The sequence below is a fragment of the Podarcis melisellensis genome, assembly GCF_964234715.1.
Source record: "Podarcis melisellensis genome assembly, chromosome: 2".
Classification (NCBI taxonomy): domain Eukaryota; kingdom Metazoa; phylum Chordata; class Lepidosauria; order Squamata; family Lacertidae; genus Podarcis; species Podarcis melisellensis.
This window is the reverse complement of record NC_138529.1, coordinates 93,855,952-93,873,147: the sequence shown is the minus strand read 5'-3', so window position 1 is coordinate 93,873,147 and position 17,196 is coordinate 93,855,952. Positions and strand designations below refer to the sequence as shown.

Sequence of the window (17,196 nt, the reverse complement as noted above, 5' to 3'; positions counted from 1 at the left end):
AAGACAATGCTTTGGACAGAATAAAGAGATTGCTTTCGCAAACACAGAAGCTGTCAGTTCTCAGATAGAAACAGAGCTGTTCTGAGAACAGAACAGGCAGGCTCCCTTCCCCAGCTGGCAGCCACAAAACGGAAGTGCAAGTGTGAAGAATGGGACACTATAAACTTTTGCAATATAGGTTTCTTTGGAGCGCTGCAGTGTTGGGATGTATGTATCATATACACAGACACGTACTTCTTTTCAAATCTGCACAACAAATCAAGCATGTGAAAATGTGCTGGCATAGTCTGGAGAATTTATTCTGCCTCTGCCCACCACAGTGGCAACATATTGTCAAAGAAAGGATTCAGTGGAATTCAGGATGCCGAGTTCAAGAGATGTGCATACCGTTCGGACAGGGATGCAGAAGACACATACAGCTCTGCCTACAGTTAGTTAATGAAGCTTAGCTACCCAAGAGCAAAGCAAGAGGATAAGTTGGTAGTTCAGGCAAAAGTCTAAAAGGCAGAAAAACGCAATATATACTCAGCTCCATCATTGAATGGTGGTGCATCTTTTGGTGAGCCACTGTTAAGAGTTGCAGCTACAAAGAATGTTTTGTTCCTTTTGGACCAGCACCAGCCACTAAACCCACCTTTCCTCCATCCCAATCACGTATTAGCAGCGCAGCTGGAGTACGGATAACCTGAAATCAGTTGTTCATACTTAAAAGGCAAAATATATTCTGTATATTCTGACCATATACATGTTCAAAAAAGAAAGAAAAAACACCATACACAGCCATGTATCACAGATTGAAAAGAAAAGATGAGAGCAATCCTATGTACTCTTACCTGGCAATAAGTCCCATAATTTGTGAGAAAGTACAGGATCAGGCAGCACTGGCATTGACGATATTGCATATGCATCTACTACGGAAGCACATCTTATTAGATGTGAGTGCCTGTGATGACCAAGCCTACTGCTAGTCGCTGTACAATGGACACTTCAAAATGGTTAAATTGAAATAAGGAGGACAGTAATATCCCGAGTGGAAAATTTAGGAGCTAGGAAACCATGATAATGAAATACAATATTTAAATATAGATTTGAACTATAAGCAATCTGCAGAATACAAATCAGCAAGCTTCACTGATGTTTGATCATACCTTTTGTAATACTACTAACCTTGAATGATGCCACTTCAAAACTAACTTCCAGAGAATAGGCAGTCTTGTTTTATTTGCATGCATCACTGGTATTTGACAGAGGAATATTTGCTGAAGTGGCCTTTGGCTGTTAAAATGAACCACAGCAGCTAGCACTGCAAAAACCCACAACCCCCTAGCCCACCCCGTCCACATTTCCTTAAGAAGCTTCATTTGTGCTGCCAAGAAGCAGAAGAGCGCTGGGCTTTGGAGACACCTCTAAGAAATGTCTCTTTCCATTACGATCCGGCGAAAGTCCTTGAGGCTGAGCCGTGCAGCTTGTTCCTGTCTCTTCTGAAGTGCTGCTGCTGCCGCCACTTACAGAAGGCAAACCTTCAGGCTGCTCCGTAAGCCTAATTGCCGCCTGCATTTGCTTCCCTAATTCCTCTATCAGTTTCCCGGGAACAGATGTAGATTGCAAAGGAGCCTTTGATTTTTCATTACTAGCATCTAGCGTCAAAGTGCCTATGTCTCGCCTTAATCCATTACAGTCAATAAGCAGGGCTGTCCTCTCCTCTTGGAGTGTGCTTTGTAAAGGATTTATTTCCCCATCTTCGTTGGCAGAGGACTCTTGTTCATCTGAATAGGAGTCTCCTGTCTCATATGATGAAGTGCTGCTTGAGTCTTCAGAGTCACTCGCAGCAGCTCCTTCGGAGGGAGGCAGCTGCGGCTTGGAGACGTCTGTGCCAGCAGCTTTTAACTCCTTTTCTTCCTCTTGCACGAGAAGGGCCGCTGCTTCCAGCTCGTCAAGCTCAAAACCTAATTTGGCCTTGCTCAGCTCTGCTTTCTGCACGCATTCGGCAAGGGCTGCCAACTTCTTTGACCTTTAAAAGGAAGAGAGAGAGGGAGGGAGCACGCATACATTTTGGTTACACTCTGTGCGGCTGACAGATACAAAGATTATCAAAACCAACAAACCTCAGTGATGACAAAACTGTAACTGGGGTTGCCCAAATTCCCAGAACATGCAGAAACTCACCATGCATTCCATTTAACTCTTTCCAGACCCTCAGACCACATTATGAAAGAACACTTCTATCTGAAGATTTGATTAGCTGATATCCCTCAAGTCATTGGGACAACATGAAGCTGTACATCTCTCTAGCCTAGAGCATTCACAACACTTTAGCAAAGTGCAAAAGTTATGTCAGAAGATGGAACAGAAGGAAATAGCTTAAAGAGAAGATCACTTCCTTCTGCTGAGTTCCTACCACTATTAAAACTGGTTTTGAGCTTAATATCAGACTGGGGTGGGGTAGGAACTATTAATTTGCAAGTGTGTATGTCGCCAGTGACTTGGGCTTATAAACAAATATCTGTGGGCTCTATTTTTAATTGGATAGGAAAATGTGTTCCATACCTTCTCGTGCTTGTATTATGTATTTTTACCACCACCGCCTATGATAGGTAAACCTCATGCAAATAAATCACAATAAGCAATAATTTGTACAGCCTGGTGAATGGTTTTGTTCCCCTCGGTTAGAAGATTGCAAAAGGGGGAGTCTGAAAGGTAAATTCTCACTCCTCCAGTAAGCTGCATTTGACAAAGCAAGTTTCAAAGGTTGCAACGGAATCTCAACTATACGCTCCGAGACACCATAACGTAACAGATGTTGGTGTTTACGTAAATTGTTGTTAATGAATCAAACAATAACTCAAGAAACGGTAATAAATATTACCGTTAATATCATTGCAATAGCGCTACTGAACTGTCGAAGGCCACTAATATGGGAAGTCTCCAAAGCCACTAATAAGAGTTAATACTGTTAAATTAAGAATTAGGAGCTGCCTGCCCACCTCTATGGACACAGTGATTAGCATCCTTTTCAGTGCGCAGATCAATGGCATGAAACAGGTGCATGTTTGTGCGGGGTGAGCTGTGCGTATAAGAAAACAAGACAATGTGTCAGAACACTTTAACCCTGCACCACAAACGGAGGACGCTTTGTTTCATGTGACTTTTTAAAAAAGAAAAAAGAATGATGGGGATTAATTTAAACAAATTAATGGCTTCAATAAGCATTTAATGATGGCACAGTAACTAATCTGTAACACTTGAATTAAGGGAACCTTACTGCTACGCTTGCATGTGTTATTTCCTTTTAATAGAGAAGGGTGCTCTCTATGCTGGCTGAGTGCTTTTCAATACTTTTACAGAGGTCAAACGGAGCAAAACTGAGCTGCAATTTTGGCCTTCGCAGAATGCAACTATCTGCTTTCTGCAGAACCGGAGCTGTGCTCATTCAGTTACAGTCTTCCCCATCTCACAGCAGAGCATCTCTCCAGGGTCTCAGACACTAGTTTGTTTCTGCTTTGCTACCTGAGATTCTGTAACTCAAAGCACCAGGAGCTGAACCTAGGACCTTTTGGATGTGCTCTGCTGCTGAGTTACAACCTTGCCTTTAATAGCCTTATAATTGGGGTTGAGCTAAAACATTCTCCTGGAATCTTAAAAAAAGGGGGGGAAAGATGTTGCTTTGCTTCTTGGAATGGAAGCAATTTGGGAAAGGGTTAGAGCATTTTTTTAAGGCAACTGCTTGTCCCCATCCTTACCACACACTTTAAAATAAAATTCCTATAGGGGATTTTTTTTTTAAAGGCATGCACTGTGTGTTATACTGAGTAATTATCCCCCCTGGGAACTAGAATATAAAGATCTTTAAAATCATTCAGCTGAGAGAACAAGCACTTTAACTTTCGCCTCACAGGAGTTGTGTATTACATTATCAGCTGCTCGCTCTGGTGTCATTGTGTCATGCCTCGCAGGTTAGCAGGGTTTGGCAGAGGAAATGAAACCCAGTCAGTTACGGCAGGATTTATAGCAGACCTGCTGTTGCAGGAAGTGGTGAAAAGTTGATTGATAGCCTGAGACAAAGCTCTACTGCAAAAAAAAAAAAAAACTCCAAAAAAACAGGATGCACGTCTGCTATTTATACCTGGCTTCCCTTTCTTCCTCTCTCCCTCCTTGATCCATATTTCATACAACTCCGTTGCTTTGTTGTTCTCTTCATTGTGTAAAAAGAAAAGAGGGGGAGCCTTCTAGGAAAGGATGTATTTTTGGCATTCTAGCAGGCTTCATACTTCCCCATTTATAATTCCCAGGAGAGGTGACATCTCCTAATTATTGTCCCATAGCAAAGTTATTTTAAAAAATCAAAACCCTCACGGCAGAAATATACAGATACCTTTGCCAACCTGCTGCCCTCCAGATGTTTTGGAATGCAACTCCCATTAACATCTTGAAGAAACTTGGCTGGCAAGGGCCGTCCTCAAAGCCACAAGGAGTACAACCCAAATCCTTTAAATCACAGGCGCTTTGGCATATTTGGGCAAAGCACCTGCTTTTGGAGACAGTTGGAACCACATATGCACGAGGCTGTCAATAATCCGTCTTCCTCAAGACAGGAAGCATTCAGGCAAAATGATAGCTCCGTCAGTAGAGGAGCAGATTCTTAAACCTTAAGGTCATGGGTTCAAGTTGTACATTGGGCAAAAGATTCCTTCATTGCAGGGGGTTGGACTAGATGACCCTTGTGGTCCCTTCCAACTCTACAGTTCTATGTAATTCTACGACCTTTTAGCACTGTGGTTTAAAGTAGCTGTGTTTTAGTAGCTGTACCCCTTCTTTCTTGACAATTTGGAGAGACGGTGTTCATATGTTATGGGTAGCATAGGCTGCATCTAGCTTGTCAAGCCACTTCTATTGGTTCACCAACCCTCAAAAAAATCAGGCAGCTCATCCCTGCTATTCCTGGCAAAGGCACTTCTTTCCCCTCTGGCAGGGCATCCTGCACGAAGGTCTTGGTGCTCAGATGGGCAGGGTATAAAATAAAAATAATTATTAAACAGGGACAGAGCCTTCCTGTTGCCTGAGCACTAAGACTTTTGTCCAATGGTGTCATGCCAGGGGGAGAAGACGTGCCTTTGCAAGGTGAAGTGGACGGCTTTCCTCTCCATCCCAGTCCTGAGCTGGGAGGAGAGGTCCCTCTGCTGATCAGCAACAGAATGGAGAGGCTGTCTGAATGTGTGTGTGTGTGTGTGTGTGTATGTTACTATTCTTTATTGGATTTCCTAACCACCCTTCACCATAAGGTCCCAGGGCAGGTTACAACGATATAAAAATACAGACCCTGTATCAGTTAAAAAAATGTACAATCAGAAGAATAGGGCGGATCCTTAAATATCTCTCTCAGGTGTCAAAGGACAGGGCAAAGAGGTATGATGAAAGCTATACAATGAAGATGCTAGACACACCCATGAGGACGAAATTCCACAGCTTGGGGGCTTCATCAGAGGGTGCCCTCTCCAGGGACACCATGGCCCAAAGCTCTGAGGGTGATGGAACTACCAAGAGGGATCTCTTGACACCTGAGAGGAACTGTAGGGAAGGAGATAGTCTTCCAGATATTTGGGGCCTAAGCTGTTTAGGGCTTTAGGGGGACATAGGGCCTTCAAATCAGGCCTGGAAACAGACTGTCAACCAATGTAGCCATTTTAAAACAGGGATTGCATGAGTTATAAAATGAACCCTGCCCAGTACCCTGCTGCACTTTGGACCAGTTAAAGTTTCCGAGTCATAGTTAAGGGCAGGTTCCATGAAGAGCATGTTAAAATAGCCCAGTCTGGAACTTACTGGAGCACTTACTGGAGTGCAAAGGCCAAGTAATTTTACTGCAAAAGGTGTGTAAGCTGCTCAACTAGCTGGAGCTGAAAGTAGATATCTCTAGCAACTAAGGCCACACCTGTGCCTCCACTGACAATGTTGGAGCCACACGATGAAAGCGTACTCTCTGTGCATGGCTTGTTTGTGTGGAGAGTGTGCATGCTCTGGCCATGCCACCACTGGCATGTGGTTTGAAAAGATTGACCAATCCTCAATGTGGCCCTCTGGCCTAAAAAGGGTGGCCATGCCTGTTGCAGGGGCAATAAACCTTGTGGTACATTCCCATTTACCACCACTTAATTCTTCAGCCCACTCTCTGATCCAAGCAATGCAAACCTTGGACCATCTTGCCATGGTCCAGCACTACGGGAATGAATCCTGCATCTGCACACTCTGCTGCTCCGCTTAATTATTTTGTGACCCCCACATTGGCAAATTATCGTTTGTGCTTCGCCTGCAAACTAGGAGTGACTAATTAAGCTGAGCACACAAGGAATGGTGGTAGCCTGCTTGCACAGAGCTTGTCGTCCGGGAGCACCAAACCACTGCTTGGCGTTATGTGTTAATCCACCCACTGTGTCCAAGACAAGAAACCTTCTGTTCAAATAGGAGCTTAGGCGTAAATCTAAGGGAAAGAAACTCAATCTGTATGCACCAGAAACACCGAACGCACCACTGACAGAGTAGCGCTCAGATGATGCAACTTGGGCATCAAAGTGGGAGAGGGTGCAAACTCTGGCGTGCGCAAAGAAACCACAGAGCAACACCCACACATTTCAAAGGCAAGCAGTCATGTTATCAGAATGAATATTACATGTGTTTGGCTACCAGCCAGATCGGCAAGCTTCAGAACTCCAAAGCGTTAGAGCAGTTCACAGCCCTGGCTTCCAGCCAGGCACACAAATTACTCACTCAAAAAAGGACGCTGGCATTTATTTTCAAAGATATGGAAGTCATCCCTTGTCTCCCAACTGGGCTGAAGGAGATAGTTCCGAGGCCGTATTTGAAGTAGAGATGCATCGTGCAGCCCACGCAAAAAAAAAGCCAGCGCTTCTCATCGTGCAAGAATCCCCTACAAGGATCCCTTTCCCTGCAAGCGAAACTGCTGCCGTTTAAAAAAGAATAAAAGCGCAACTACAGAGCCAAGTGGCTGGAGTAAACATTCTGACAAAGGCAGTTAGACATTGTCAAGAACTGTTCTTTAGGCTGCAGTCCCTGGAAAGAAGAATCCTTGTCAGAACAAGCTTCTTGACGTTCTGGGAGTTTCTTGATGTCGGGCATGCTTTCCAGCAAATGCGTTCCCCAGGCAAAGAAAAAGTTTCCCTGTTCCAGTTTCATGGTACCTGTTTTTCTAAAGCTTCAGTGAAAACAGTCACCCGCAGTGACAGCGAGAGCGTTCGTCCCCTTACAGGCAAATCTTCAGCTCTAATTGTACCACTGCTGATTTTCTCTCTCACACATCCACACCAAACTTTTAACTCTTTTTATTTCTTGCTTAAAAGGGTTCATATCCTGCTCCCACTGGCACCTGCACTCTCAGTTTCGGCTTCTCCCCCCACCCCGCCCCCGGTCTACTAGTTAGCTGCACCCTCTGGAGAGATCTTCCCTCTGCCGTATCTCTTCCCACAATCCTCCTCTGTGTCCCCCCCCCATCCCTTTTGAATAAGATTAGAAATTTTCTCAAGATAAGCAGTTTTGTCTCCCCCTCCCCCCCAGTGATTTAATTGCTCTCTCCACAGAGAAGTACCAACAAACAAACACTTACAGCTTGGAAATGCTTTAAATCTGTTCACCAATTAACAGAATTTTGCTATATTCTGGGGTGGGGGTGGGGAAAGGCTTTAGGGACAGGCACCCCCAACCTTTGGCCCTCCAGATGTTTTGGCCTACAACTCCCATGATCCCTAGCTAACAGGACCAATGGTCTGGGATGATGGGAATTGTAGTCCAAAACATCTGGAGGGCCAAAGGTTGGATATACTTGCTTTAGGACAACAAGCTCTTATGTTGGCGTCCATTAAGATACTGTAAATTCACAGAAAGCGGTGGTTGTAGCTGGGGGTGGGGTGGGAGAGACACACTGATATTTTACAAAAAGTAGGTGGTAATAAAGAAACTTAAGTCTTGTTCAAATATCTCCTGTATCATAAGATGTCATGACCCTGATTCCTGGTTTTCAGGGGATGAGGATTCCCCAAAACACTTCCCCCCCCCCATGAGCCATTTGTGTCTGTGCCGTGGTCTGAGGATACAGCACTTCCATCCTTAGAACTGGAGGACTGCATCACAGGATAATCATCATCACAGGAGACCCAGTGAGACCAGAGTCTCCCTTACTCCGTTAGTGAGTGAAGGAGCTAGCTGAGGTCCTTTAACTGAAAGGGCACCTTCCTGGGGAACTGGGGCTTACAGCAGGGACGTTGCTGCTGCTGCTGCTGCTGCTGCTGCTGCAGCAACGGCTATATAGAGCTCAGTCTGTTTGGTACATGCTGAAGCAACATCAGATTTCTGCTCTCCCATAGCACAACCTGGACCCTACCCTGCCTTCAGCCCAAGCCAGAGTCGTGTACCCAGCCAAAGCCTGACCTTGACAGATATCAAAGCTCACCTCCAACAGAAAACACCTTAAGTCTCCCATAAACTTGTTCCACTTCCTCTGGATCTAATACTTACAAGTGCAAAATATAGTTCAATAAAGTTTGTGGCGCACTGCTAACTTTCCCTGCTTAGTATCTCGCCGAACAGCTGGAAAACCAAGTTACTCATCATCTTTGCAAAGGGGCAAATCTATCTTGATCTATCATGAAAGGGAGACCTCCATAGGGGGTTCCAGTGGAAATTCATGTTATTGGTAACATATAGTTCTGCCTCTGGAAATTGCTGGCTTTTTGAGAGAATGGGCTAGTCCAACTAAGTGGAGAATTACTAGCTTCAGTACCACTGCAAAAATCAGGTCTTCCCTTCCTTAAGATAACCTCCCAGGACACAGAAGTGTTGAATAACTATCACCTAGTGGCTAATATCACCTTCATGGTTTCATACAGGAAGTGGGGGGGGTGTATTCCCCAGCTCTGCTAACCAAGGACAATTTTAACTAGAAATTCCCAGAATGGAACCTTGGCCTTTCTATATGCAAAGTATATGCTCTGTCATTCAGCCGCAGCCACTCCAAGGCTCTGCCAAAGCTGGCAGAGATCAGTTTCACAGGAATCGCCAATCTAGCCTTTTTGTGTTGTTATTGCACACCTGCCCCTGCCTATTTCCTTTAAGTAAACTGACTGTGTAGCATGATGAACCAAGTGTCAGGAATATACTTGCCAACTTAGAAAGAAAGCTTATTAGCCCTTTGTGATCTTTGCCAAAGGAGCCAAGCACAGTGGAAGCAACTTCCCAAGAGAGACACGGGGGGGGGGGGGGGACACCACAGCTTGATAACCATTATGCACAGAAGAAAAAAGGCAAGAAGATGGGAAGTGAGAATGTGACCATGGGCAGTTTAGCGCGCATATATATATATATATATATATATATATATATATACATATTACCTATAAAGCAAAACATAGGTAAACGTGCCCTGAAGTTTCAAAGCTCTTTTGATAAGCATTTAATTTAGGAAGATTAAAGTCACTCATTTTAATTCTCCAGTGTGATTAATTGAGCCTTGCGATTACATTAAGGTGTGCTCGTACAGTAAGTACATTTGTAGTAATGATAGCTTATTATTATGCCAAGAGTGATCCTACATAAACAAGCATAATAAGGCTTTTTCAAAGTGTTGTGCATGGTAATTATCAGTTGTCGTAGTGCCAACTGCTTAAGGAAAATGTTTAATTGCAAGCTAAATTGATCGTATGCATGTTTTTATTTAACACACAGCTTCGGGGAACAGACAAAGCAAGGGAGGCAGCATCTCAGAAGTTGCCCACACACCTGGAGTGACAACTGATAGGGAAGGCTACGTTCCTTTGCTGGCGGGCCTAGTAGTCACCCTGCTTTCTTTCTGTTGTTTCTGCTAAATTTTGTCTAAGAAGTTCTTAATCCTCCATGATTTGCATAGTCTTTGAACATCAGGTGGCAAAACAATTTAGTGCCTTTTCTTATTTTAGACAATCCCAGCACAGCTCATCTAAAGAGGCAGGGCAGATTTTGATCTAACATTTTTCACTGCACAGTGGTGTTTGGGAAGGATGCCTGTGAAGAAGTGCAAGTGCAAATAATGATGTCACAATGCAGATATATGCGCAGGCAACATTTTCCATTTGCTACCATTCCCAAGCTGGGGGGGGGGCATGAAAAAGTATCATGTTTGAATCTGCCTGTATAGAAAGATAACCTAGTATTATATACTGGTTCATTGCCTCGATTTCTGTAGGAGTTAATTTTTTTAATTTTATTTTTAAGTGTAGCTGAAGAAGCATGGTCTAAGACAGAGGTTACTTGCACATACAGTCCAGAGACACAACCTTGCATTCAACGATGGGCTGTGCAAATCCTACTAAAGTGAAATTTCCTTACAAGACGAATCACAGGAATGCAACATCATGGCAACCCAGCGTGGTGTAGTGTTTAAGAGCAGTGGATTCATAATCTGGGGAACCGGGTTCGCGTCTCCGCTCCTCCACATGCAGCTGCTGGGTGACCTTGGGCCAGTCACACTTCTCTGAAGTCTCTAAGCCTCACTCACCTCACAGAGTGTTCATTGTGGGGGTGGAAGGGAAAGGAGATTGTTAGCCGCTTTGAGACTCCTTAAGGGGAGTGAAAGGCGGGATATCAAGTCCAAACTCTTCTTCTTCTTCTACTTAGGAAGGTTTCTTATGCACATATATCATGCCTTATCTGTAAAGTTTGTGTGTGTGTAAGTGTAGGCAACTTCTGCTAATATCATGCACTGATGTAACTGCACACAACAATACATATTGTAAGACCCAAGTAACATGCCACTGAAAGACAACTATTAAATTCATTTTCCACTGTAGTTAAACAAATTGGCAGGATTCACCTACAGAGCAAAATATTCCTATTACTGTACCCTGCTGAATTGCAGGCATGGCTGAGGCCAAGATCCTAAACACTCTAACTCACCTTCCAACTAAATTGGCTTCTAAGGTCACTTGCAAAATGGATATAACTTAATCCAAGGGTATCCAGTCTCCATGCTGGAGCTGGAAGATACCCTTTGGAGATTCACTGTACTGGGGCTGTGTAGGTGGAGGAGAGAACGGGGAGAGATTTTGCTGTCTTTAGCAGAATGTGCATAATCTCTGTGAATAAAAAGAGCCTTAGTCCAAAAAGCACGTAAACTCTTCAAAACTTTCAGGCCATCATACGATTAAGCAGACAACAAACACTATTCCCTTTCAATGTATACCAGGGGCTAGCATGCATTCACATACAAAATGACAACACACTGTGGTCATCTGTACAGCACACTAGTTTTACAAGGAAGTGTTATTTAATTTCTATGTACCCTGCAGGTGACCAGCCAAGGAGTTCCTGCATTAGCAAGAGAGGGAAGGTTGGCATGCTGAACTGTAGGGTGTGCCTGATCACTTTGCTTCTCCGTTAACTACTCTGCCAAAAAAGACTTAACAGCTTTTAGCAGAACAAAGGGTTGGAAAGTGACCCATCAGAATTGCAGAGCTGGGTGTTAAAATTCCACATAATTGCTTCACCTACAAAGAGAAAGCTGGCTGGACAGATTATTTCGCACACACAGTGAAGGATGTCAGAAGAATAAATCTACCTGGAATCTGGCCTGCTTACCACCTGGGTGAAAAGATCATGCTTGCTCAGTATTTCTGGATGTGCCTGCAAGTCCTCTGCCTTCTCAGGTTTTAATGCTGTTGCATCAGCATCTTGCTGCCCTCTCACAATTTAAACCAGCCTTCCTCAACCTGGTGCTCTCCTGAACTTTTTGGACCACACCTCCCATCAAACACATTATTACAGAGGCACCCCTTTCTCTTTCAAAACTGAGAGTTGCCATTGTTAAAGGCTTCCCTAGTGTTTTTGTAAGCTTCTGCGAAAATATTTAGGATGGTTTGGAGGTCATCCTCTCAGCTTGCACACACTACGTTGTCATCAGCATACTGAAGCTCTATGACTGAAGTTATGGTAACCTTACTCTTTGCTTTCAGCCTGCTCAGATTGAAGAGCTTTCCATCTGTTTGATATATGATTTCTACCCCAGTAGGGATTTTCCCTTCGACAAAGTGTAGGATCATGGCAATGAAAATAATGAATAGAATTGGGGCAATAACACAACCCTGTTTAACACCTGATCTCACTGTGAATGGTTCACTTTGAGAGCCATTGTTATCTGCAATTGTTGCTGTCATATGGAGAACCGTGCTAAGAGGAAGGCACGCTTGGCAAATCCACACCGTGATCAACTCCTGCCTGGAAACCAATGTCCCCACTGTGGAAGGATGTGTGGATCCAGAATTGGCCTCCACTGTCACTTACGGACTCATTGTTAAAACCGTGTTTATGGAAGACAATTTTACTTGGCTACGAGTGATCGCCAAAGAGAGTGTTTTCAGATCTCAAGGAAGGGGAAATCTTTCTTGTTGGAACAAGTAAAGAGCTACCAATGATAAAAAATAATAATATTAAAGCTCATTTTTACATCCAGACAGAGCCAAGGTGTTCATTTCTGCACTCAAGTTCTAAAACATTTAAGTGGTGAGGGAGTTAAGACCACACACCTTGGAAATAAAAATTTCTATACAATTTAGGGGCAGTAATTGCAGACAGATGACAAGGATCGACATCAATTTAACTACAGAAGGTGCAGAACTAAAATACATGAAAAGCTCAATTATGCTTCAATAAAATATAGACGATACCACAGATGGAGTGTTGAAGCAGCCCCTCTCATCCAGGAGCAGCCAGGGTCAACAACATAACAGATAATGAAACAGAAAATTCAGCCACTTTTTAAAGGGAAGAACTCCATAAATGAACCAACAGAACCATTTTATGAGCAGCACTTGAAAGACAAAAATGCTTTACAATTGAGTATTTAACTGCGTTCCGACAAAAAAACAGAGAGAGAGAGAGAGAGAGAGAGAGAGAGAGAGAGAGAGAGAGAGAAAATATATCTCACGCTTCAAAACTCCCTATGTTACTGAAGCATTTCTTCTCAAAAGGTAAAAGCCTTGAAAGGTGTACCTGGAGAGACAGATCTTCGGTGACTGCATTTTTAACATAGATATCTTAGCAGATATGCTGTATTTCAATGTGCTTCCTCACAGCTTCAAGGTTATTTCTAATTAACATCTGAGGTTGCCATTAACAAGCTTCAAAAATAATAGATGTAAATTTAATCATACATGTATGTGCCATTTCTCTGCATACATGCACATGTATATGTGAGTATGCTCTGCTATACTTATTAGGAACTGAAAGCATGCTCAGTGTAGAAGACTTAAGACACAAACAAAATCGATTTTCTGTCCATAGCTGTCAACCTTCCCTTTTTTTGTGGGAAATTCCCTTATTCCAGCACCGTTTCCCATTGCTATCCCGGATTGTTGGATATCCCGTAGACTGTCCCCGGGACAGGGGAGGCTGCTGATCCCTTATTTTTGAGGCTGCTGATCCCTTATTTTCAAATCTGAAAGTTGACAGCTATGCTTCTGTCCCAAATGCAGATGCGTGTTCTACAATTTCACAAGTCAGAATCACAGTTAGTACCAAGGGCTACTACGCACTGCATAAGCACTGAGACCCGGCTCCGGCTTCCTTGCAAACACATGCAACATGATGTGTCCCATGGTAATTAGCCAGACTCAACAGGAACTTCGCCTAAAGGGTGGATTAGTCTTTCATGGTATTGTGTACACAAATTATACACCATCTGAACACCACTGGTTTTATAATTGCAGCTTTTGCTAAGTGGCTGTGTAAATATCATAGCTGCGGAATCTTGGAAAGGAGGGCTCCTGCATCTGTTCATTATGCTCGGCGCAGTGATGCAATGCCCTCTCACTACATGCCGGCTTGGCCTAAAGGGGATGCCAAGAGCAGTGATCAATCAGCAAAAAACCAGACTGCGCTGCGTTGCTGTCGTCAATGGTATACAGATGCCATTTACCACAGGGAGCTTCCCGCAAGCACTGCAAAGCAACTTCTGAACAGTACATCATTTCCTCTAGTAGCAAACTTGGGTGGCGAAGTGTCTATTCAGCCTGGAAGTGAAATGGGGCCAGTGCTTTTTTTCTAAAAAAAAAATGTTTAGGGATACTCTCATTTTGACTCAAGAAAATCACCATTTTATTGTTTATTTTGAGAAAAATAAATACAGTAAATGGACAAAAGTACAAAGATTCAAAAAATGTTTAGGGGTATGCGTACTCCCCAGAAAAAAAGCACTGGGGCCGTCCAAAAATACAGTACTGTTTCCTACATACTTGGGTACTCTGTAGAAATGCCTACATTTGTGTTTTTGTTTTTTAAAGTTTAAAGATCCAGAAACCTCCAATATGAGTTCACTTGGGGTACTGCTGACAGCAGCTGAGCCGAGAGAGAGAGAGAGAGAGAGAGAGAGAGAGAGAGAGAGAGAGAGAGAGAGAGAAGCGGAGGGGATTGGTGGATCCCTAAAGGAACAAGAAGTTAGACAGACTGTTTGAGGTACACTTATTAAGTCTACATTTGAGAGCAGTGAATGCTAGGGTGGCAGTTACAAACATTGGTATTTTTTTTAAAGGATCATGAGAGGATGGGAGAGAAAATATGTGTTCATGACCCTGACATCTCACATCCTGGTGAATTTGAGGGGTGGAGGGTAGAGAAGATAACTGTCTTGCATTATACAGGGATGTTTCAGAAAAAAGAAATTATCCAGAACTGTCTCTCCCTCACTTCAGCTTTACAGCAGAAGGCGACCTGTCACAGTGAGGAAAAGAAGTGTCATTGATCCCTTCCCATTACTGAAACATCCCTCACCTCAGAGAGTCAAGCACTAGAGAACTCCTGTTTCAGACTTTCTGTGGCCCTGACGCCACTTGTCTTCTTAGGTGTTGGGAATACACTGCAACCGTGGCGCAGCTCTCATTTGTCCATCTATATTGCAAACCAAATTTATGACAGAAGTGACAAACCAGGGCACAACCCTTGCCACAAACAGTCGTGAGCATAAGTCCCTCACATTCAGGCCTATGTAAAAAGCCATACCGAACTCTTGCCCCAAGAAAAAAGCTGGATTCTGCGAGCAAGGGTCCACAGTTCCACTTGCCATGCGAGTCACGATGAGTGCTCTGCCACCCTGCATGAAGCATGGAAAGTCATCCTCCTGAGACTGAAGCTGGGAAAGGGTGCAGGATAGCATCTTCACAACTGTGCTGAGGCACTCTGTGCGCCGAAGCCGGATGGTAGAAGATATGCATGGATATGCAGATGGGTTCTCTCTTTTTCCTGAGAATTCCACAGCATTTTGGGAAACAGGGAGAAGCTAGCAGTGTCACTTCTGTGCTGAAGTTTGATAGCTGCACTTAAACGGCACTACCTTTCCAGGGATGCGGGTGGCGCTGTGGGTTAAACCACTGAGCCTAGGACTTGCCGATCAGAAGGTCGGCATTTCGGAAACCCTGCGATGGGGTGAGCTCCCGTTGCTCGGTCCCTGCTCCTGCCAACCTAGCAGTTCGAAAGAACGTCAAAGTGCAAGTAGATAAATAGGTACCACTCCGGTGGGAATGTAAATGGCGTTTCCGTGCACTGCTCTGGTTCGCCAGAAGCGGCTTAGTCATGCTGGCCACATGACCCAGAAGCTGTACGCCGGCTCCCTTGGCCAGTAAAGCGAGATGAGCGCCGCAACCCCAGAGCCGGTCAGGACTGGACCTAATTATCAGGGGTCCCTTTACCTTTACCTTTTTACCTTTCCAGAACAACAACAAAAAATGCTTGCTATTTAGTCACTAGAACATTGCCATTTTAATTGAGGCACAACAGAAAGCAGGGGATCCAGAAAGCCTTGCACCAAATGCTATCGGCGATTTGAATCAGCCTGGCTGTCGGGACCCACTTCCCATCTCCAATGTGGCAAAGCAGCTTGGCCGCAACGCTTCTTGAAAACACCTGTCAAGGCACCCCTGGAGAGAACAAGTGGCCAGCGGCTTCCCCACACGCCACTGTGTGCCTCACGCACCAAGGGCATTCCCTGGAGAGCTCTCCTCACACCAAGAGGCTCATCATGAGGCTGTTCAGCTGGAGAGCACTGGAAAGGCTGCAGTTCAAGTGATGCAGAGCTCCAAGTATTTGACATCTGACGCAAAAGATGCATCCGTCAAATATGTACATTCACTTCCTAGTGTTTGTCAAAGCAAGTACAAGAGAGAGAGAGAGAGAGAGAGAGAGAGAGAGAGAGAGAGAGAGAGAGAGAGAGAGAGAGAGAGACCCGCCAAACATTCCTTTCGACAGAAGCTAATCAGCAAGTGGAAAGAGTAGCAGGAAACAGAAGGTACGGATATTGAAATGGCCCAATTAATGGACCTGGCTCTTCCGGTTCTGGGAAATGGTGTTTTGTTTTTTTTAAAAAAAAGAACATTCACAGCCTTATCAGAAGCAGAAGGGGGGGGGGGTGCAGGCTACGGCAGTGCATTGCAAATAGCATTACTTACATACAGGAAGCCGGAATTAAATTACTAGCGCATCTTGGGGCAAATGACAGTTCCTCAACAGGGCAGGATAACAAGCAACACAGTAGATGCAAAACCTCCTCTGGTGGTTATCAGCTGTCAAAACAATGACACGGCCCATTCCACACTGTACACAACAGGTCTTGCAAGGAAGAAAGAAGCAGTAACAGAGCAGAGCGCCCAAAGAGGTAGCTGAACATACAAGACTCCTGTACGACATTTATCCCAATTATAGTTCCCCCCCTCCTTTCCTTGAGTTGGTAAGGTGAAGAGAAACTGATAGCAGGAAAGGACAAGGTGCAAATGAATGCTAGAAGTGAACTTAGGTGTGTAAACAGGAATGAGAATATTTCAGAGGAACCTATTGTTATGGTCTGAAAATGAAATGTCTGGGTTCACACTGGAAGCCAATTTTCTCCTTCTCTGCGAGCTAAAGTGACAGCAGCCCATGGAAGAGGAAAAATCTAGTTTTCTTCAGCATACTGTGACAGGGACATCCCTCCCACCCCTCACAAAGGGCAGCAGAAAACAACAGGACATCACACTCTTTCCAAGGCAGATCTTACTTCAAATGAAACAAGTGAAACATGTTTTTTTTAATGATTAAAATGCCAATTCCAAAGCCAAATACAGTCCATCACCCCCACGTTTTGCAGGTTTAAAGGGGGGGAGTCTGGCTGCGAGAGCTACAACAACAGTAAACTGA

General features: G+C 44.1%; 1 protein-coding gene across 2 annotated transcripts in view; it reads right to left on the bottom strand.

Moving 5' to 3' along the window:
* Positions 1–807: 807 nt before the first annotated feature.
* Positions 808–17,196, bottom strand: part of SHQ1 (SHQ1, H/ACA ribonucleoprotein assembly factor) — a 58,132-nt gene continuing 41,743 nt past the window's right edge. For both annotated transcript variants that reach the window (XM_081902278.1, XM_081902279.1), the window contains exon 12: positions 808–2,011. In XM_081902278.1, the coding sequence (XP_081758404.1) occupies positions 1,348–2,011 (664 nt within the window). In that variant the 3' untranslated portion in view covers positions 808–1,347. The remainder of the gene's footprint in view (positions 2,012–17,196) is intronic.